This window comes from Microtus oregoni, unplaced genomic scaffold (genome assembly GCF_018167655.1).
Source record: "Microtus oregoni isolate MIOR12 unplaced genomic scaffold, Mior012 000032F_ref0000030, whole genome shotgun sequence".
NCBI classification, from domain to species: domain Eukaryota; kingdom Metazoa; phylum Chordata; class Mammalia; order Rodentia; family Cricetidae; genus Microtus; species Microtus oregoni.
In genome coordinates, this window is record NW_024543091.1 from 19,149,764 (window position 1) to 19,172,478 (window position 22,715).

General features: G+C 40.6%; 1 protein-coding gene across 3 annotated transcripts in view; it reads right to left on the reverse strand.

Moving 5' to 3' along the window:
* The window catches only part of Vps13c (vacuolar protein sorting 13 homolog C), a 154,390-nt gene extending 133,213 nt beyond the window's left edge, over positions 1 to 21,177 (reverse strand). For all 3 annotated transcript variants that reach the window (XM_041679334.1, XM_041679335.1, XM_041679336.1), the window contains exons 1-5: positions 21,060 to 21,177; positions 9,236 to 9,279; positions 7,043 to 7,085; positions 2,400 to 2,495; positions 328 to 429 (exon numbers count right to left, since the gene is read on the reverse strand). In XM_041679334.1, the coding sequence (XP_041535268.1) occupies positions 328 to 429; positions 2,400 to 2,495; positions 7,043 to 7,085; positions 9,236 to 9,279; positions 21,060 to 21,159 (385 nt within the window). In that variant the 5' untranslated portion in view covers positions 21,160 to 21,177. The remainder of the gene's footprint in view (positions 1 to 327; positions 430 to 2,399; positions 2,496 to 7,042; positions 7,086 to 9,235; positions 9,280 to 21,059) is intronic.
* Positions 21,178 to 22,715: the final 1,538 nt, after the last annotated feature.

The following is a 22,715-nucleotide window of genomic DNA, read 5'->3' on the forward strand; positions in this document are numbered from 1 at the left end:
AGACACAGCTGTCACCAGGCAAAAGCAATCCATCTTCAATGTCGGTCAATGAAATATTTATAAACAATATTTTAAGATTTGTAAAAAAGATTCTTTAAAACTGGGCTTTAAAAAGTCTATGAGAGCAGAATGGTGGCACACACCTTTAATCCCAGCACTTAGCAGGCAGAGACAGGTGGATCTCTGTGAGTTTGAGGTCAGTCTGGTCTACACAGAGAAACCCTGTCTTGAAAAAACAAAAAACACAGGAAAAAAGAAGGCATGAAATGATATTAATTATGTCAGTAATACAGGTATGTCTAGGTATTTAAAATAAACATATTCTACCTTTCTCTGCTGCTTTTTGAAGGGCTTCTTCAATTCTGGAAAGTTCTTTCTGCTTAATATCCTGCAAGGATTTTTCTTCTTTCTCCGCATCATACTTGATACCTAAAAACATACAATTAATTCTCACAAAAAGAAATAAAATCAGTACACAAATGGAAAACTTGTCATAATTATATGGTAACACTATTTTTATAAGTCAAAAAAACACTTCTGTAAAGATTAACTGTATAAGAATTTACATTTTTACATAAAAATTACATTACAATAATTATATAAAAATCATTTTCACATAAATAATTCCTATTTCTTTATAAAGTATCACAAAGGAAAAAAAGGAAAGAAATTAGAAAGCAGAAGATAGCTAAAAACAAAAAAGACAGAAAAGGCTGGATAGATCACTTAGAAAAAGCAGGAGACACAAAAATATTATCAGAATGCTCACTGCTACTGATTGAGTGGTAAAAATGTATTATCTATAAAATAAGTAAGAGTTCTGGAGGTAATGGTGCAGTGGTTCAGAGCATTTGCTGCTCCTGCAGAGGACACAAGTTCGGTTCCTAGCACCCACATCAGGCAGCTCTCAACTCTAGTTCCCGAAGAGCTGACACCCTCTTCTGGCCTCCAGGTAGTGGTGAGCTGAAACCCACACAGGCACACACAAATACAAAGAGAAGGAGGGAGGGAGGGAAGCTGGGTATGATGGTGACTCATGCCTTTGATCCTGGAACTCCAGAGGCAGAAACAAAAAATCTCTCAGTTTGAGGCGCCAAGCCTGGTCTACAAAGTGAGTTCCAGCACAGCCAGTGCTACACAGAGAAACCCTGCCTCAAAAATAAATAAACAAACAAACAAACATCTATCATCCGGTGTCTATATAGATTGACAAAAATGTTTTCACAAAGCCTTTGAGGAATATTTAATAATCCTAACACATGCTCGGCAGTAGTGGTGCATGCCTTTAATCCCACTACTTGGGAGGCAGAGGCAGGCGGATCTCTGTGAGTTCGAAGCCAGCCTGGTCTACAAGAGCTAGTTCCAGGACAGGTACCAAAGCTACAGAAATCCTATCTTGAAAATAAAAAATAAAATAAAATAAAAAAATCATAATAATCCTAACAATTCATTTTATCTGTCATCTCATATCTGATAACAATAGTCTAAGAAAATACAAAAGTTAAAAAAATCTATAAAAAGGAGATTTTTAATGAAATATAGTAGCACATATATGAAGCCACCATGATGAGAGGCATCATCTGTATGATGAACTAAAAAAACAACTTATAAGAGACAAAAAGACAACTAATCATAGTATTTCATAATAGCATAAGATAGCTAATATACCTTTCAAAATTTTCAGTATCACCTTGAAAACCATGAGACCCAAAAAGCATGAAAATGTCAAGCCAAAGCTATGTACTTAATGTGGCAACTACTAAATACGGACTCTAGTACTGCCAACAGTGAAGCAAGCAAGGTCAAAAATAAATACTTTACCTATATTATAAACACTATATCAATACTATGGTTGAGAAACCGAGCAATTTTTCCCAAAGCATTCAATTTTTTTTCATATTGTCCTTTTTAGCTGAAAACGCTAATAATTAAAGATATTAAGCTTTAAAATACTAATTGTTATTAGAATATTGTGATTCCTAAGAAAGAAAAAACTTGCTACACATGTTTGAAAGAACACCTGTTTAAAATCGGAAGCAACAAAATATGGGAAAAGATTCCAGTTTTGAAATATGTAAGCTAATATATTCTAAATTTCTGCAAGTCATACAATTACTTCAACAGTACATCTGTCAAGTACATCACAACTTAAAATAAGTAATCATGGGGAATAAAATTAAAATAGACAGTTTACTGTCTTCAGCAACAACAGAAAAGCATTTGGTATACAAATGTAGCAATACGTGTGTATACATACACAACTGTATGCTTATTCATTATACTGTGTGATCAGTTTCTAACATATGTTCTAGCTTCCTCGTTATATCAGAATACTTCACAGGGGAACAATTTCACTTCATTGCAATGACACAGAATGATTACAATGTAAAACAACATACTTGCTCCAGGGACCACAAGCAGGTATAATCCTTCTAGGGTGGCAACAACTGCTTCTCCATAAAGGTTTTTCCAAGGAATCTTCAAAGTTAATTTATCTAAAGAAACATAATCTCCATCATAAATCCTTATTTGACTGCTAAAGAGGATACAAAGAGATTTCTCACTTCCCATGGAAAGTACAAAACCCTTTAGGCATTTAGTATGTTTGTCATTTGGGGAAAAAAGTGAGGGTGGTATTTAAAGTGCACATTTTATACTTTCCAAACTTTATGACAAGTACTTCATTTGATAAATCAAACAATAATCACAGCAATCTGGAATAGGAAAAGGCAGCTCAGTCTCAGAGGGGTAAAATTAATCATTTATGTCCAGCAAGGTCTTCGACGCTGGAGCCAGAGCTCTGCACTGGACACACCTGAAGACTGCGCACGCTCTTCCTGCCTCACCAACAACTGAATCCACACAGCCACCGTAAGTACTACCTGTGGCCATCAACACAGCCATTGTAAACAGTGTCTGCAAACAGGAACCAAAGCAGCAGAGAAGTCCCTTCTCTCTTTTATGAATGTGGACAGCAGGTCAGACAGCTATGAATGAAGAGGCCAGATCTGGAGGCAAGGTGTGCTGTTTCACAATCGGCACAATCTTCTTTTATGATGCTAACGCTATACAACTCAGATTTGTTACTTTACAAATAGATACTAATAGAGCAGAACACACTTTTTCTCTTTAAAACAATGGTATTAGGTGGAGCATGACAGTGCACACCTGTGATCCCTGTGAGCAGTTGGGAGATGAGAGCGGGAGGATTGGGAGTTCAAAGCCAGCTTCACCACACAGCAAGTTCAAAGTCAGCTTAATGATAGGCAGAAATGAACCCATAAAAACTATCACTCTTCATAGAAGAACTATGGTCCTAATCTCAGTAACTTATTTGGTGCAGTTTGAGGAGTGCGTGGCAGAAGAGAGAAGAGATCTGAATTCTAAAACGGGAAAAATGGGGCACCTTATCATAATTCTATCTTTTCTATATCTCTAGAACTCCTCTTCCCAAGGCCACAGACAGCTAATGTGTCAGCTGTCATAATTACTACAATTCTGTCCTAATCTTTCCTACCCCTGATGCCTTCCATGTTCCAAAAATAAAGCATCAATTATGTACCTTCAATATAATTTTTATTTAATTATTTTATGCAAGTAATTGTTCAGACAGCATGTGTGTATGTGTACCACATGCATGGCCAACGTCTGGGGAGGCCAGAAGAGGGTGTTGCATCCCCATAGCTGGGGTTAGGAGATGTGAGCTGTCATGTGGGTTCTGAGGATTGAATCCACTTCCTCTGCACGAACAGCAAGTGCTGTCAACTGCAGAACCAGCTCTCTAGTCCCCTCCGTTATAATTATAAAAAGTAATGACGTAAGTGAGTGCTGCTAGCAAGACTTATTAGAAAAGAATCTGGTATGACTCCGAGGATGTAAAGTCATATGACCAGAATCACTGGCAATGTTTAAAAAAAGGTGCTCAGCATTCGAACAAATTGAAAAACAATGCAACAAACTGAAAGAAAATAAAATAATGTTCTACAAGGAAGAATATTCTAGTCAGCTGGATAGCTGAGTAACCGAGTCAGTTTTATGTAGAAATGTAGCCCAGAAATAAAGTATCAAATTATTTCTGCAACAAAAATTCCATTTCTTACCAGGCAGTGGGAGCGCACACCTTTAATTCCAGCACTTGAGAGGCAGAGGCAGGTGGATCATTGTGAGGTATCACAGGCCCAGAAAGACAAATACGGTGTGTATTTGCTTATGTGAGGATATTAGCTATTAAGTCATTGATAACCAAGCCACAATCTGTAGAACCACAGAGGTTAGGTATAGAGTAAGGGACTGGAGGGACAGTGAGATCTCATTAGGAAAGGAAAATAGAATAGCCAAGAATGGATGAAGAGGACTGGAACAAGTAGGGAGTGGGAGGGGAGAGGAAGATGAGGGAGGAAAATGGGGAGAGATGGATAAAATTAAGGGTCATCGGATAGGTATTATGGAAACCTAATACAGTAGAAGCTTTCTAAAATTTATGCATATTTGAAGGCAATATAAACAAAATAGTCAGATAATGGGGGAGACAGAGCCCCAACTGGCCGTCTCTTTGATGGCTAAAGGGGCCCTTTAGGAATCCCCAAACAACCCAGGCTATTGCCAAGACTACAGGTCACTCTCCACAAACTGATGGCAAGACCTCATGCTAAAGACAACACCTCCACAACTCAGTGACTATGAAGAAGCTGAGTTGTTCCCTAGATAGAGTCTTCAACACTACATTCTAGCATCGTTGGTACAGGAAGATATCTGAACACTAGCAAAGGAGAAACATAAACACACCCACAAACCCTAAAATCTACAATGCTGTCTTGTCTACAAGATACACTAAGGCAATGGTAGCATAGAGACTGTGGGAGTAACCAATCAATGTCTTATTTGACTTAAGGCCCACTCCACAAGATGGAAGTCATACCCAACACTGCTTGGAGGAACAAGAACCTGAGACTACATATCCCAGGGATCTAAGGGAAAACCAAACAATACTGACTTTAAAAAATTAATAATAATAAATGTAGCAATAGGGCAATGGTGACAGATGCCATTAATCTCAGCACTCTAGAGGCAGAGGCAGGAGGATCTCTGTGAGTTTGAGGCCAGTCTGGTGTACAGAGCGAGTTCCAAGACAGGCTCCAAAGCTACCCTGTCTTTAAAAAAGTCAAATAAATAAATAAAGCAATAAAATGACTCCTAATGGCATTCTGTATACTCATAGATCAGTGCCTTGCTCAGCCAACATCAAAAAAGTTTCCTCCTGCAGTAGACAGAAACAAATAAAGACTCACAGTCAGACGTTATGCAAAGAATAAGAGACCTAAATGGGATGTTTCTGTTAAATCCTTCCTGTCAGGACACAAAGAACCCTGAGGAAGATGAAGCCAGAAAGAGTGTAAGAGCCAGAGGAGATGGAAGACCCCAGGAAAACAAGACCCTCTTTATGAACTCATAGAGACTGAGGAAGATGCACAGGGCCCGCACCAGGGTCTGTACCAGGTCCTCCACCTATGCAGTATGGACCCCAGTTCAGTATTTTCATGGCATCCCTGAGCACACACGAGTGGGCACCTGACGCTTGTGCCTTCTCAGGCTCTTTTCCTTCTGTTTGCTTCATCCAGTTCCAATGTGTTAAGTTTTACTATATTGTATTATATTTATTATACTATTATCCTTTAGAAGACTGTTTGTTTTCTAATTAGAGACTTTGGATACAGGTGGGAGGGAAGGTGGGGAAGAACTGAGAAGATTAGTGAAAGGAAAATGGTAATCAGAAAATATTATGTGAGAAAAAAACTATTTCAATCAAAGGGTAGAAAGGATGCTAAAACAGTAAAGGATAAACTCCTAAAATGTGGCAGCACAATGACTGAAGAAAGGAAGCAATAGAATCTAGCAGTAGGGTAGGAGTGGACAAGTGAGTCATTCAGTCAAATTCTACAGTAACAGTAACCCATGTAGAGAGATAAATTGATGATAGATAGATGATAGATAGATAGATAGATAGATAGATAGATAGATAGATAGATAGATGATAGATAGACAATAATCAGAGAGAGATAGCAGAGAGACAGACGGATAGATGAATGGATAGTATATAGATAGATGATAGATAGATAGATAGATAGATAGATAGATAGATAGACAGACAATAATCAGATAGAGAGAGACAGCAGAGAGATAGACGGATAGATGAATGAATAGTATATAGATAGATGATAGATAGATAGATAGATAGATAGATAGATATAGATAGATTAGATGATAGATAGATAGACAGACAATAATCAGATAGAGAGAGATAGCAGAGAGATAGACAGATAGATGAATGAATAGTATATAGATAGATGATAGATAGATAGATAGATAGATATAGATAGATTAGATGATAGATAGATAGATTGTAGACAGATTGTATCTGATAGATTCAGATAGACAATTTTGTTTCCTTAAGTTAAAATCAGGTCACATAGAGTATTTGAGAGAACTTTGTAGATTAAATTTCCTATTGAAAATTTTCTTCAGCAGTCACATTTGCTGAGTTACAGATGACAGACAGATAAGGAGACTTTGTACTTACCAAAGCACATCCTCCATACTACATTGCTGCATAATACATCAAGTGACGATGAGTGGAAGGAGGGAAATGAACTTCATTTAAAGTCTATTTAACAGAGTTTTTAAATTGTTTGACTTTCACATATATAAAGAAAATAAACAGGAAATTGGGTTATTAGCTTTGAAAACAGAGATGTTTTGTGTAGTAAAGTCAAAGACTGAAAGTCATGACCACATTTCAAAATGCCCTTCTGTTTTAGAAAGTAACATTCTATCTCTTTGTCCTTTAAAAAGTATTTATTAAAAAGTAGGTATTATATATGGTATACATTAGCTTAGAATTTTGAAATTAATTATTTCTGAAAATAATTAAACCAAAAACTTCCCACACTTTTGATAAAGCAAAGCTGAATTGTCGAGTTTAACAGCACAGGTAAAGTAGAAACTATTACGGACTAAGTAACTCAATGAAGGGTGAAGTACTTACCAATCTGGCCAGCCTTGACTTTGAAAGGAACATCCAATTCACTCTTCAGAAGAAAGAAAAAAACATTAAAGGACTTCTCTAGGCAACCCCAAATCACTTCTGTACATCAATGATACAGTTGAGTAACTCATGGCTATACATGCTTCCTTAAATGGTGGTTTTACATAAAGAAGTCACCGAGAAGCAAAATTATCAATAGAAGGGCATTCATAGGAAAGTGATTGCATAAGCAGGTTATTTGTAAAAATGAAACAGATAGACACTTTTACCTGAAATGCAAAAAGTGGGAAAGAACAGGGTCCGTGCACTTAAGTCAGCTAAAAACAATCACTGAATAATTCTCTCAGATAATACATTTAGCAAATAAGTAAACAACCCCCCCCCCCGAAAAGGAAGGTGCTAATGTACTATCTACCAAGCTATCATTTCTCTTAGATAAATTATACACGCCAAACAATACTAACTTTAGCCTCATCTGGACTCCTGGTTGCTAAGCTATAACTCTTATTCATAACGATGACAAATCTTCAGAATTACTAGACTTTAATCAGTCAGTACAGACTTTCTGCTAGTTATTACCTAACACATAGGAATGCTGTGGATATCTGAACACTGAACTACAATACTACACGCTACAGCTAACAAAGAATCCATTTTCATGAGCATACAATTCCACAAGCACCTAGGTACAGAGGAACTGAACACAGTACCTTTGACAAAAGAATTGGAAAAAGTAGTGACTCTGTTCTCTGGGGGTCTAGAAAGATATATTCAACATAAGTCACTTCATAAGCGCTGTCTCGTGCTCATTTTTTATTCACTTGGAATAATTTTAACAATAAATAAAGTTCCCATTTCCAAGTAAAACTTCAGGCTAGGAACACAGCACAATGTGACAGCACCTGCCTGGCACACAGAAGACATAAGGTTCAACCCACAAAACCATAAAGAAAAACCATCAACAAAACTGAGTTGGTTAAATTATGAAAGGGGCCTAATTTTAACTAATAAAGTCTATGAATTATGAAGCAACTTATTATTTTAATTTTAACCATAAAAAAATCAGCTGACAGCTCAATCTGTCTTCTGGGAATGTTAATGAGTACTGTGCCCATGGTTGTATTTATAGTTATTTCCTACAAAATCTTATAAATTGAGAAATAAATAAACTTGACTCTAACCCCTATCAACAGAATCATTAAGTTCTAAATTTTTAAATAAAACGTTAAAAATAGTGGCATGCCACGTAAAGTCAGGGAAGGACAGCTAAGTACTCTGAGTTTTTCCAGTGTGCCAGGCTCTTTCTCAACTTGGCAGGCCCTGAAGCCAAGGCTCTGCTACTGACCGAGTGCTCAAGCATAAGAAGACACTGAAACCAAGAAATAAGAACATCTAGCACATGCTTGTGATCTTGGCTTTTGAAAAACTGAGGCAGGAAGCTCAGGAATTCAAGGTGAGTCTTATCTACATAGTGAATACATGGCTACGCAAGACCCTATCTCAAAGAAGAAAAAGAAGCATGTGTGCATGCACACAGGCAAACACACATGCAGGAAATTTGAAATGTGGTCAATACACATTCTTAAATAACATCATAGACTTCAGTTTTGCACAAGTTAAAAGTAAACCCATTGGGTGGAGAGGGTGAATGCTGCTTTGCTTGTAGCTCAACAACAAATGATGCAAATTCCTCACTACAGCTAAGTGTCAGTACTTTTCTATTACCTCAGTACTCCCAGGCTAGCCTATCACTGCGGTACCTCCACACCATCTAGATCACTGGTTAGCACCAAGCCCTAATTTGCCTAGAAAATGTATAAGGATAATGTGAAGGAAAATATTTAAGACAAATGGAGACAGCATAGCTATAACAATCAAATTAGGTCATGAAATGAACTCCATTTTGCAAAAGAAAGAAAGAAAGAGAAAGACTAAAAGCTATACAATCAAATTAAGTCACAGGAAGAACTACATTTTGCAAAAAGATAAAAAGTACTATTTTGATCATTGGAGGAAAATTGTAAATCTTTAATCCACAATTTCCAAGGGCAAATAGTTAAATAAGGAACCCAGCTTGGTGTGGCTCAGTCACTTTATCTGGTACCTAGTACAGATGCCTAGTAACCAAACATTTCTAAGAGCCTGCCAAACTAACTGAGTTATTACACCTAATTTAAAAATAATAACCCTTACCAGAGCATTTTCTTTTATCTGCAGATTATCTAAAGCCACATTGCCTGTAAAAGGAAAAGACAAGAAATACAACATTAATACAGTATAACATGTCAATCTACCAAACACCAAGGATGCAAAGCCAGAGTTAAGAACACAGATGAAAGAATGTGCAGATTCAAGGTCCAGCAGGAGGCAGAGGCTAGAACGCATCTGCATTATGGAACAAAACAATGGAGGACACGGGAAAATGTTTGAGGAACGGTATTTAATAAAAGGCTACATACCACCCAGACTGATATAATTTTTTAAAACTATATATGTGTGTATGCAAAACACCAACAAACAGAAACTAAACAAACATAAGCCATGACACCATAATGCCACTTCCATGACTGATATGTACTTCCCGTGTATAAGAAATATTTCAATTTTTCTAAAACAATTATTGAAAGTTACAAGAAAGGCAGAGACGCAGGGAAGCCGCCCCTACCCAGGAATGGGCAGGAAATACTACAGCCTTGTACTTAGAGAGGAGACAATGAGTTCTGCTGTCAGGCAGTCTCTATAGTACAGCTGGAAGGAAACTAAAACCAGGAACAGCCAGGTATGGTGGTGTATGCCTGTGACCTCAGCACTTGGGAGGCTAAGGCTGAAGGACAGTTATTAGTCTGAGGCCAGTGTGGACTAGACAGTGAACCCTAAGCCACCCTGTACTACATACAGAGTAAGCCTCTCCCTCAAATCATACATACATACATATACACACAGATACATACATATATACCTAAAATAAGGCAATTTCAGTGTCAATCAGGGGCCATCACAGTAAAGACTAATTTTGGAGTCAGAATTGAAAGGATGTCATCACTGCCAAACATAAAAATCATGGGGCACCCCTAGAAGAGTATTCAGCACTTGAAGGAATCTTTTTTTAATTAATGTATCCAGGTGTTTTGCCTTCATGCTTGCCTGTGCACCACATGAAGTGATTATGGAGGCCTTAAGAGGGTGCCAAATCCCCTGGAAGATCAGTTACAGACCGTATGAGAGGCCAAGCAGGTGCTAACTGCAGAGAGATATTTGATTGTGGGAGCTGCTAAGCTAAACCAACATAAAGACTTCAAAATCTGGGTCTAAGATCATGTTGCTTTGGAAAAGAGGGTCCATAAAAGTTGTTCCCACAGAAGATGAGAAGCTGTGAATTCCTTCCAAGCTAATATGGTTTGATCCAGCAAGACCCCTGAGAGGTCTCCATGGGAACATAGCCCAGGTGATCCAATATCCAGATCAGCTTCAAGACAACTGGCTGAGATGAAGCGGCCTCACAGACTACTGCAGCCAAGATTTAACCATAATTCTAAACTTTCTCAGGATCCCCATATTACCAGCACCCCCATTCAGCAGTATAAACAAAACTACACCCAAATGCCCAAAATATTATTTTTATAAATAATTAATCATTTAAATCATTAATTATAAATAATTAATCATTTAAAGATGGCTGGTTATAAATGATCAGTGGTTATAGTCAATCTCTTTCTAAAGAAAAAAGGGAATATGATATAGAAATGATGAAAAATAGGTAGATTATTCAATCTACCTTAATCCAAAAATAACTGTTAATCTCAAAATACTTTATACTGGTATGGGTTTTGGATTATTAATAAAAATTTAAAGTCAATTTTGTTATATGTATATTTCTACTCTTGTTTAAGGTATTATGTTTATGCATCTCAATTAAAAATGTAATGTATAAGTCAAAAAATACAAATTAATAGTCATCTATAATAGTCAAACTTACAATCATATTAGTTAGGTTTTCTATATATGCGTGAGATATGAGATATATTTCAGATGAATAGGTAATCTTCAAACACTTCAAAGACCTACAGAATATGGCATTTAAAAATATTTTAAGAACTTAGACTTTTCTCAACAGCGAGACACATCTGTTCCTGGCAGCACCAATAATTTCAAGAGGATGATGGGCATTGAAGAAGTTCCTTATGGAGTTTGCTTTCAATGTGGCAAAGCTAGCCCTTTGGACAAAAAAAACTGCTCTTACCTGAATGGCTTGGTTGTATGCTGTATAAACTGAACATGCAGGACCCACAGGAAAATGACCACTAAACTTTGTCAAAACAAGGTGGGGTGGGTCCTTCAGGGTTCCTGCTTCACAGAAGAAACTGCCAGACACTCTGAAGGACACAGAGGAAAATGACTGACAAACTGCCAATATAGGTGGGATAGTCTTTCAAATTTCCCGCTTCAATGAAAAGTCTGCCAGACACTATGGGCCTGTAGGCTGAAGATGGATGCATTAACATTAGAGAAAAACTATGAGCGACTGTCCAGGAAGCCAGATGTCTCTGTCATTTCTAGAGTTTTGGAAGTTCCTTACAATGCACTTCCTGTTTACTTAGGTAATATTATATCCTTCTGGGATCTTTGATGGAGTTGAAGACTAGTTTTCTGTAGTTATGATAAAAGATAAATATAAAACTTTAAGCTCACAAAAATATAGTATTTTAATTTTATCTAAATACAAATAGACTAAATATTATAACTATAATTCTTGCTTGAAAACTGTTTTATTATATGTAATTTTACAATGTTAAAGTTAAAAACCTTCCTTTTTAATTAAACAGAAAAGTGGGATGCCCTTCTGTATGCTGTGAATATGTTTTATTACCAATAGTTATTTTAAAAAAAAAAAAGCTGCTATGGCCTATGGCAGGGCAGAATAGAGACAGGCAGGAAATTCAAGCAAAGATAAAGAGAACAAGAAGGTAGAGTCTGAGAGATGCCAAAAGTAGCCAGAGAAGCGAGCTGTGAGGTAACAAACCACAAGCCTCGCGGTCAAATGGAGAATAATAAAATGGGTTAAATTAAATTGCGAGAGCTAGTTAACAATAAGCTTTAGCTAATGCTAAACAGAATGTAAATAATTTTAAGCCTCAGAGTGGTTATTAGGGAACTGGAAGGCATGAGAGAAACCTCCAGTTACACAAAGGATAACATTTTATTAACTGTTTTCTGTAGTTTCCAATTTTTACCATTACCAGGTTACTTTTAAGTAAAATCATGACACAAAATAGGAGAAATAAGGAAACAAAAAATAAAACAAAAGTAAACTCTAAGTTCAATTTGTCTCAACATTTGTATATTAATTTTTCTCACACTTTACATCTACTTTACTTTCAGACACATAAAACTAACACAGAATTGGCTAGGTTTGCTCATACTTCCTGGATACAAGATACAAACAGTATCATTCGGTAGCTATTTGCACTAAAGGAGGAGCCACTAGTCCAGTAGTAAGAGAGGGAGGAAAATCAGCAGTCTGCAGATCGGCAGCATCCCAGTGACTGGGGGAAAGCATCTATCCCTCAGCCCGTAGCCAGTTCCCTGGCGAGGGGAAGCCCCAGCCAACTGCCAACACAGTCACGCTGTTCTGCAGGTACATGTTCCATCCCATGGCCCAAGTATGCAGAAACTTCCACTTAAATAATTTGTAAGACTGAAACGCATCCCACCTAAACATCAATCACTTCATACTGAACTGAGCACCAGAAAAAAAATAAAAAATAAAAAGATGCCACTTTCCTTCCAGAAACAGTAATACAGTAATTTCAAACACACTGAAGTGACTTTCCTGTTCAGCTAGATCACCAGAGATAAGATCACTCAGAGGCCATAGAAAGTTTCTAGGGGGAAAAAAAAAGCAAAGACAAATAACTGTGTCTTATCTTAAAAAACAAAGAAAAGAAATGTGGTCAGGAGGCTGAACATTGGGGGTAGACAGGCTACACTCTGCCCACAAGGAAAACACGAAGGCCAAGCACACTGCCAGGTGGCATTTAGCCTCAAGTCCACAGACACCCAGGAGAGAGACAGGTTAGGAGCTCTGTGGTGTGGACTGAGGATCTGGGTAAGGAGTGGAGTGCAGGAGTCCAGCTTTGAAGGAAACTCCACTCGGTGCTCACTAAAAGACTCCAGGCATTTTGGATGAGTTCACACCTTCAAGAGTTACACAGGAAGCTTCAGAGCCAAGGCTGAAGGGCAATGTAACATGGTAAACCAAATCAGAATGTGCAAAATAATCTTCACTAATGAATTAAAGATAGAAATGAAAGCAAGTCCATTAAATCAGCAAGTAACACCATCTTTTTAAAAAAAGAAAGATATTAAATTAGAAGAAAGGACCAATTAATATAATGAATGAAAAAAACAGGGGCTGGAAAGATGGCTGAGTGGTTAAGAGTACTTGTTGGTCTTGCAGAGGACCCAAGTTCAGTATCCAGCACTTACACTGGGCAGCTCACAGTCACCTATAATTCCAACCCCAGAGGGACCCAATGCCCTCTTCTGGCCTCCTGGGCTCTGCAGGTATTAGGCACACATACACAATGCACATACATACACGCAAACCCTCAATTTGGTTTTTTTTTAATCAAATGGAACTCTAACATGAAATATGCTTGTCTAAGTTCTAAGTCCAAGGATAGCTTTCATACATGTAGTCGTCTATAAAGTAAACATGGGAAACACAGCATTGCTCTGGGCCTGGTGACACATGCCTATTCTCCCAGCATTCAAGAGGCAGAGCAAGAGGATCAGGACACCAAAGCTAGCCTGAGCTACACTGTGAGCTTAAGGAGAGCTGGACTACATGACTATGAAAGATAAAGGGCTGGGGATGCAGCTCGATTAATAAGCAGTGCTTGCCTAGCATGCACCCAGTTCTGGTTCTATCTCAAGCAGCACACGCAGATCTCATGTGGTAACACCAGATACTGAACAAAGGCAGGGGCACCAAAAGTCCTAGATGATCGTTGGCCTCATAGAGTGAGACTGGCCTGAGCTACATAAGACTGTCTCAAGAAACAAATAGAAAGAAAAATAGTGTTGGTATCAAATACTTTCAACCAGAAACCGTCTCTCCTTTTTTTAGAGGGTTGGGCTGTGGATCCCTTACAGTATTTAACACTTAAGTTTATAAAAGTCCCCAAAACAATTATGAACTCCTTACCGGTGTCTCTCGTCACTGGTACTGAATTAACAGTGGTTTAATCGCCTTAGAATGCACGTAACTACAGGACAGAAGCAACTACAATGAGGCCATCAAGTGATACTTCAAAATCTATATTTAGATTGTTACATTACTGGATCCTCACAGCCTCATGGACAAGAGGCAGGTGGTGCATATCAAGGAAGAGAAATAGAAGGTTTCTTGAGGTTAAATGAGAGTTCTATGGATACCATGACAACCTGCACATGGAAGAGCCAATACTCACTCTTTTGATACTCAATGCCAGGTTTCAGCACACAGTGCTCTCTTCCAGATAGCAGAGTAGAAAGGCAGAGGGTTCAATCTTTTGCATTTACCAAGCAATAACCAGACTATGCACTGAGAGGCCTGTTGGTGCCACTCCGGGTCTCTTCATTTTAAAGGTTATATAGAAATCCAAAAGAGAAGTGGAGTCGGGATTGCATGAGCAGTTCCTCAGGGACACAGGAGATGGCACTGCAGATGGCCATGCTAGACTTTACCTCCAAAAGGGTTCCTAAGCTACACCCCAGAACCACTCCAGGACATGCAGATCTCACCCCTTCCCCTCTTCACATTAGCACATAAAGAAGCCAGTGTTTGAGCAGGGTGGTTTCCCCAAGTCTATAAAGCGACTGTGCCACTGTACTAAGAATAGAGCCTGTGTCTCCTGACTCCCTGGTCAGTTCTTAATATAAAACATGAAGATTCGTCCAAACTATGATGAAACAACAACAACAAAAATGGCAAGAAATAAAAACACCAGCCCCAATCTAGCCACATGGCCTGAGTGCTACGTGGCTCTTGGAGATTGATGGATCTACAGCGCTTGTATCAAATATTTACTGACGCTCATCTCCCAAGAAAATGTGCTCAACCACTAAGCAGTCTGCAAAAGCATGAATCAATTTATTTTAATGACTCATGTTTTCACAGACACCGAAGAAAATATTGAACCAATTCGTTCCAAATGAATCGAACTATCTGACTCCAAATTGAGCCAACCCAGACTGTTTCAGCTGGAGGATTGCTGTGCAGGAGAAAGGAAGTAACTGACTCTTCCTTTCCAGTTTCCTGGTGAAACAAGAAGTCTTGGCAGAGAAAAACAGAAAGTTGTGACATTACCAAGACTTTCTCCTTTCAAACACCACACGGAGCCTGAGACCCAAGGCACTCGGCACAGCTTCCTAGCAATGGTTTCAAAGCACCAACTTTCGGCTCTATTTCTAGAAAAGGAGTGGATTTTAACTACTGACAATGCTATTTAAATACACGGAAAGGTGTACCCAATTAGCTTTTCAAGAAAAGGGGGAAAAAAAACTCCCTGTGGGATTAGGGACATGATGTCTCAGGGGTTGGAGACCCAAGTTCAGTTCCCAGGACCCACATGGTAGCTCACATCCATCCCTAACTCCAGTTTCAGAAAGTCAGACACCCACTTCTAGCTTCCATGGGCACTGCAAGAACATGGTGCACACACATACATGAAGGCAAAACACAAAATAAAGTAAAATTCTTTAAAGAAAAAAAAAACCACTCCTTCAGTGGGTTTAGAAGTACTTAGACAGTACAGTGTTTTATATAATGAGGCTAAAGAAAGTAAAAATAGATCAAACATCTGCTTTTTCCATCATTCTCTGCTGCCCTGTTGCTACCTGCTGGGCCGTCCTGCAGTAGATGTGGTTTCTTTCCTGTGTCTTCCAGGACTTGTCCTTCACCACCAGGAAGAAGGAAAGGCAGAGCTGTGCACTGGGCCAGCGTGCCTCACACTGGCTGCGGACAGCGCAGAGGCATGTACCTCCAGGCGGCTTAGGCTGCTTCAGCCTTGCTCAATCCACAGGTGCTTACAGCCAAAAATGTCGCCTCATTATTGTACAGAAGAAACAAATGGCTTCCTTCCCATTCGTGACCTGCCAAAAAGTCCCGGTGAAGGTGAACTTCCCATCCAGTTCCCTCATCCTTGGTGTGTGCCCCAGCACTCACTCTCTCTCCGTGTGCTGCTTTCTGCCAGCGAGACAAGCTAAGCATCACAAACCTAAATAAAGTCTAAAGGGCTCCAAAATGCAAACCTTTGGGCGCTGACTTGCTACCACAGATAGAAAACTACCACACCCAGTCTTGCATGGCACACTACTGCCAAGCACGGCATGCTGAAAATAGCTGGAGGCTACTGCACGGTACGTATATGGAGTGAAATGGAATTTATGCTAACTTGGGTGTCACCAAGAAATAACGTTATACACTCACAAATATCCCAAATTCTGAAAAACAAAGTTCAGCATCTACAAGAATTCTAGCTCCCAGTATTGAGAATAGAAACCCCACCCATAACCGTGGGCTGGCAGGGAAAGAAAGGCTCCAGGGTGAAGGACAGGACCTGAAACCGCTCCCCAGAGCCTGGCTTGCAGGGTTGTGAACTTTGAGTGCACTACATCCTGGTTCCTGTTCCTGGGCACCACAGCCACCCCTGTCATCCTACACCCATGTCTGGGGTGGTCCACTGATTTAAAGGAAGTGAGAGCCACAGAATCTGAAAAGGAGGCTCTTCCTGGTCCTCCACAGTAAACAGCTTGGAAAAATCAAATTGAGTTGGGCGGTGGTGGTGCACGCCTTTAATCCCAGCACTCGGGAGGCAGAGGCAGGCGGATCTCTGTAAGTTCGAGACCAGCCTGGTCTACAAGAGCTAGTTCCAGGACAGGCTCCAAAACCACAGAGAAACCCTGTCTCGAAAAACAAAAAGAAAAAAAAAGAAAAATAAGAAAAATCAAATTGGCAGATCCTACATAGCAAGAACAGGACTTAAATTGCAAAAGATCTGACATTTCGACACACCATTTTAGAAACATGTTACTCTAAAGCAATTAAATCCTGGATGCCTCTCAAACAGCTAAGGGCTGTGTAATTTATCTGCTGGTACCAGTTTGTGGGGATCAAAAGCCCAGATAAACATTCTCATCTGGCAGCACCTGCCCACCAGGCACTCTGAGCCTCTAAGGCTGCCCTACGTACTGCTACTGAAAACGGGAGCCCTGGCAAGTATCAATCCAATGCAAAAAGTTCCCTTGCTTTTTAAGGGGGGGGGGGGGGGGGTAAAAGATAGTTACAAAGACTTCCCTTAGACTTCCACCACAGACACTGAGTGGTGTGTTCTCTTTACAATCTAGGAAACTGACGCTTAGAGAGTTAAAATGTTCTTCTCCTGAATCCTGTAGCTAGTGGATAACTGAGGCCTGTTTCTACAGCAGCAAGTTATTGAAAGGTATTTTGCATAAACCACTTTCAAAAACATTTAGGAACTGTTAGGCATTTATCTTTAAAGAATAAATTCCAAAAGACAGCCACAACGTTGAGAACCTTTAGGCCCCCTGAAAGATCATTATTATAATTATTGGTTTTGTTTCTTCAGTTAAAAACTGTTACAATTATTTCTATATTGGGGCACACGCCATCGTGGAGGTCAGAGGAGAACACGTAGGCGTCGGTTCTCTCCTTCTACCATGTGCATCCTAGGGATTGAACTCTGGTACTCGGGCTTGGCAGCAAGCGCCCTTCCCACTGAGCTGGCTGAAGGGCCTTGCTTCTTCTTCAATTTAAAAGCAATGCCCAGAGTATATAACCTGATTCTAGACTTTCTAATTTTCTGTCCTTCTTTTCCATGCTACAATTTTCTTCTTTATTGTGGCTTACACTATGTGAACGTCTCATAGGCCCAGCACAATGGTTTTCAAATTATGGCACCACCATATTTTGATTCTCAGAACTCCTTGGGCACATCCAAGCAAAGATCGTGCATTTTTACAAACATGATACATGGCAGTCATTTATGATACCTGTTCCTCTTGTTAGAAATTTCTTAAGGTTAACGTACTTTCTCTAGATCCTCTTTTATTCCTTAACTAAAATCTGCCCACTCAATAGGTCTTATTACATGCAGGAGACAATCTCCATTTTCATTTTAGAGCAGTTCCTCAACTACTATACAGGGCTGAACAACCCTTCGTTACAGACTTCCCATCTCTCACACCACAAGCAGTATCTAGGATCTGCCTAATGCATGCCTGCAGCAACCTTCTGAACCAAAAGCAGTTCAGGCACTGCCAAACAGCCCCCCACTACACCCTTCCCATCCTGACACTGAACTACTGTTTTGGGCTAGTCTAATAAGCCAGTTAAGATTTACTAACTTATTCTCCAAAGAGCAAAACATCTAAGTATGTGAAACTTCTACAGGAAGACCCCTCCTGTTCCAAACTCTTGAACATGCAAAACTTGAAGGAAAAAAAAAAATCAGTGACACATAAATTTTATCTGCTACCACACACAGAGTTCTCAAATAGAACTATATATAATTCTCAAACTTTCTTGAAAAGTTTGGTCAGCATCATGGATAACTTATCAACAATTTCATTAACATTCCCATTTGATATTAAGCTCCCCAAGAAAGATTAATATCAGTTTCTCCAGCAGTACTGTCAGAGTAACAGTCAAGTCAGACAGCTCGTCTCATTTCTATCTTAAGGCGAATCGGGATTAAAAGACAACATGTTGAGCAACAACTACAAAGCACATGACTTCCAGAGGCCATTAGTGAAGCTGTGTGGGAGCTGAGCGGGGAGAAGACAAACTCAGTGGCTGACTGTTCCCGGGACAGCTGCTGACAGACACCTGTGTATCCTTGGGCGTAGTGGACAGTGAATGCAGACTACTGACAGACTATATTATCTTAAAAGAGAAAATGAAACGAAGCTGAGGACAGGAGCTCGTCCCACAGTGTCACTGGGCAACATCGAGACCTGGAGTTTGATCCCCAGCACCACAAAATAAATTGTGACAGAAAACAGGATAAAGGAAAGTCTCCATTGCTAGATCTCACTACAAGACAGTGAGGCCAGGGGTGCCACAGCACTGTAACCCTGAAACTCGGTTGTGAGAGAGCTTGGAACCTCCGGACTGTGTTCACTGTCTAGACTGTTTGCAGACAGACCTACACCGGACTAACACCAGAAGAGCCCTCAGATGCTAGCGCATCCAACATCTAATGCTGGAAGTAAGAGTTGATAGTGAAGGAATCTGCAACCGCACCCATGCATTTTATTTCGTTTTTAAAAGACCTAAACACGGGACAGGCAACTGCGAAATCCTGAGTAGTGCTAACACGGGAATATCATCTTGTCAGGAGTGACTCAAACTCTTCCGACCGTACAAACACGTTCTCTGTCAACGCTGAAATGAAGAAGCCAAGGTCCATACAGTAAATGCAGGTCTAGAACTATGGGCTTTCTCTATCAGCATTCGCATTGATCTGAAGCCCCTTTTTCCCATTTCAAATGTTGTTCTTTAATAAATGGCATTACTGCAAGAACTCTGAAGAACACCTGGCCTCTCTCTTCCTACAGCACGCTCGAGACACCTCCTTCTAACTCTCCCTTTTGCAGTATGTGGCAAGGATGGGTATCCAAAGTATGTATTTATAGGAAAACCACCCAAAAATGAGCAGAAGCCTAGTTTAAAATAAAACAAGTTCCTCCGCAATTCAGGAGACAAGTCATAACTCTGTGGCAGCACTGTCCAATAAAAATAGGGCGCCTCCGTGTAAGCATTCGTTTTAGGAGCCAGGATGTGTGAGAAACATAATGGGAAAATCCTTTGTAATCGCTAATGTAGAAATGTAATGTAACATGAGAAACGAGCCCAGAGGAGAGGACGGGAACAACCTATCCACTCTAGGTCCATGATTCTGCTTCTTGTAACCTCAACATACACTGACTTCGTAGCCCGATGATGGCCTTGAATTTTAATAATGTGCTTAACTCATCTACTCGGATACCATTTTAACAGGTGGTCAACATAACTGAGACACTGTTTTATACTCCATTAGAAGTAATGCTCATCTTCAAACCCCAGTGTATTTTATACTCGGAGCAGGTAACGCACATTTCAAATACCGGTAGAACGGCTAACTTCCCCATTGGCCAATGCCAACCAGACAGAGCAAGTCTGTACTTAAACTGCTGACAATTAAACGCAGTTCCATCCATTTAAGTAGGCTGGTGTTATTTAATTTTTCTCCCTAAGCTGACAAGATTCCCAAATCTTACAGTAAATTGGTAAACAAATGAAAGTACTCTCCATTTCCCCAAACCCCCAATCTGTGCTGGAATTCTGTGGTGCTGAGGAGGCTTGAGGCAGGCGCAGGACCACAGAGTTACACTCCCAAAGACAAGCTTATTGAAGAACGCAGACGGGACTACAATCACAAGACTTTTCTACCCCTAATCTCCAGGATAAAAACCTTGGCAGGTCTTTCCGCACTTGCACCTAAGCAGACAACCCTAACTAATGACGCCTCCGGCCGGTGGCTTGAATATCTATTTCAAAACAAAAAACTGCAGGGCCCTGTGACCAATGAGGAAGTGGCCCAAGGTAGGAATCCCTGAGTTCAGATTCCTTGGGGACAGGCACGCCTTTCTTCTCAATGTCATCCTTGCCCATCCCATCTCCTTGGGTCTGGGACCCAAAAGAGAAGGAAACCTGGTCCTGGGGACATGAGATGCAAGGGGAGATGGGCTAACACTGTGGGGACCATGAGCCGCGCTCTGACGTCCGCAGCTGAGGTAAATAATTTTTTTCCTTGTTTTTATACTGAGGGGTTAGAGGACTGCTGAGCAGCGCGATGCCCCTGCGCGAAGAAGTCGACGACAGGAGCATGCCCAGCGGGGGTCCCTGGGGTTCCCAGGCTTCACCACGCGCAGCCCCCGCTCCCACGCCGGCCGGCCTTGGCGTAGCGCTTACCGCCCCAGATCCCCAGCTTTAGCTGGGACTTGTTCAGGTTCTCCACGTAGTCCCCTAGGAAGCGGTTCAGCAAGTCTGCGACCACCGACTCCAGCACCATGGCGGGGACCAGGAGGCGGGAGAGGGAGGAGCCGGAACGCAGCACGCATTGGAGGGCGGTGGCCCGCGCCGAGACTGACAGCCGTGGCCCGCCCCGCGCCGCGCGTGCGCGACGCCGCCAGCGCGCAGGCGCCCTTCCCCCACTCGCCTCGCGTTTACAGGGGGCCGACAGGAGAGAGAGTGAGGCCTGGGGCTAAGCGGGGTGAGGCTCCTGCACGAAGCTACGCGTTCGAATCTCCGGTATCTCATAATCGATCATAGTAAATGCACACCTCTTAATCCCAACACTAGAGCGCACAGAGGTAAGAGGGTTAAAAATTCAAGGTCATCCTTGGCTATTTAGCCAGTTCAAGGCCAACTAGGCAGTGCGAGGCCATGTTAGAATTTTTTTTAAAGTAATGAAATAGGCTGGTGAGGTGGCTCCGCGGATAAAGGCGCTTGCTGCCAAGTCTGATGTTCAAGTCCTGAGACTCAATGATGAAAGGAGAGAACAGATTTTTGCTCTGACCTCCACACTTCATTATGCCTTGCAAACACACAAACATACAAAGAGAAAGCAAAGGCTACATAGTTAGACCCTGTCTCAAAAATAAATAAATTAAGGCTGGACCTGGTGACAAACATCTTTAGTCCCTGCAGTAAGAGGTAGGCAGATCTCTGGGAGTTCAAGTACAGCCTAGGCTACCTAATGAATTCCAAACCAATCACAGCTACACATTGAGCCTTTGTCTCAAATAAATTTAAAAACAAAAAATAGGGAAAATACAAGGAAAAACAAAAAACAACAGTGCTAACCAGGAACTGATTAAAGACCTACCTCAGTCTTCCATTCTTGCCATGTAAAATAAATTCTTAACCGTTTGTTTTTCCTTACTCTGTCAGACTAAACCCAGATCCTCCTGGCTTCCCTTTCCATAAGCAATGAGCAGCAAATCTGCCTGCTCTATACTGATTGTTTCTTTGATTCTTCTGCCTCCCTTGTTCCAGCTCACCAGTAACTGCTAACTGGCCCCACTGGCCTCCGGTCTCTTTCTTTATTCTTCAGACTGACACCAGAGGTCTCTTTTCCAAAGCATGGATGAATCTGTTAGTCACCTGCTAAAAAATAATAACCTGATATTTACAATATACTCTTCAATCTTATCCAACAGTGCTCAGCATTTAGAACACTCACTTTAATCTATCCCGGGCTCTTTCTAACCATACCCCTTGGGATAGGTAATCTCAGTTGTCAACTTGATAAGATATACAATCACCTGGGTGATGGGTGTCCGGGCATGTCATTGGGGAATTAATCTTGATTTGGATAACTGAGATGGTAAAGCCTTCCTCCTATGAGTGGTACCCTTCCTGAGGCTGGGATCCTGAACTATATAAAAGAGCATCTCCATCCCTCCCCCTTCCCTGCTTCTTGGTGGTGGCTGCCCTGACTAACTGCTTCAAATGTCTAATGCCTTGCTCTGTGAGCCAAAAATAACACTTCTGTCCTAAAGTTGCTTTTGTCGTATTAGATCACAGTGATGGGAGTAACTAAAATCCTTCCTAAGCCCTCCCTCT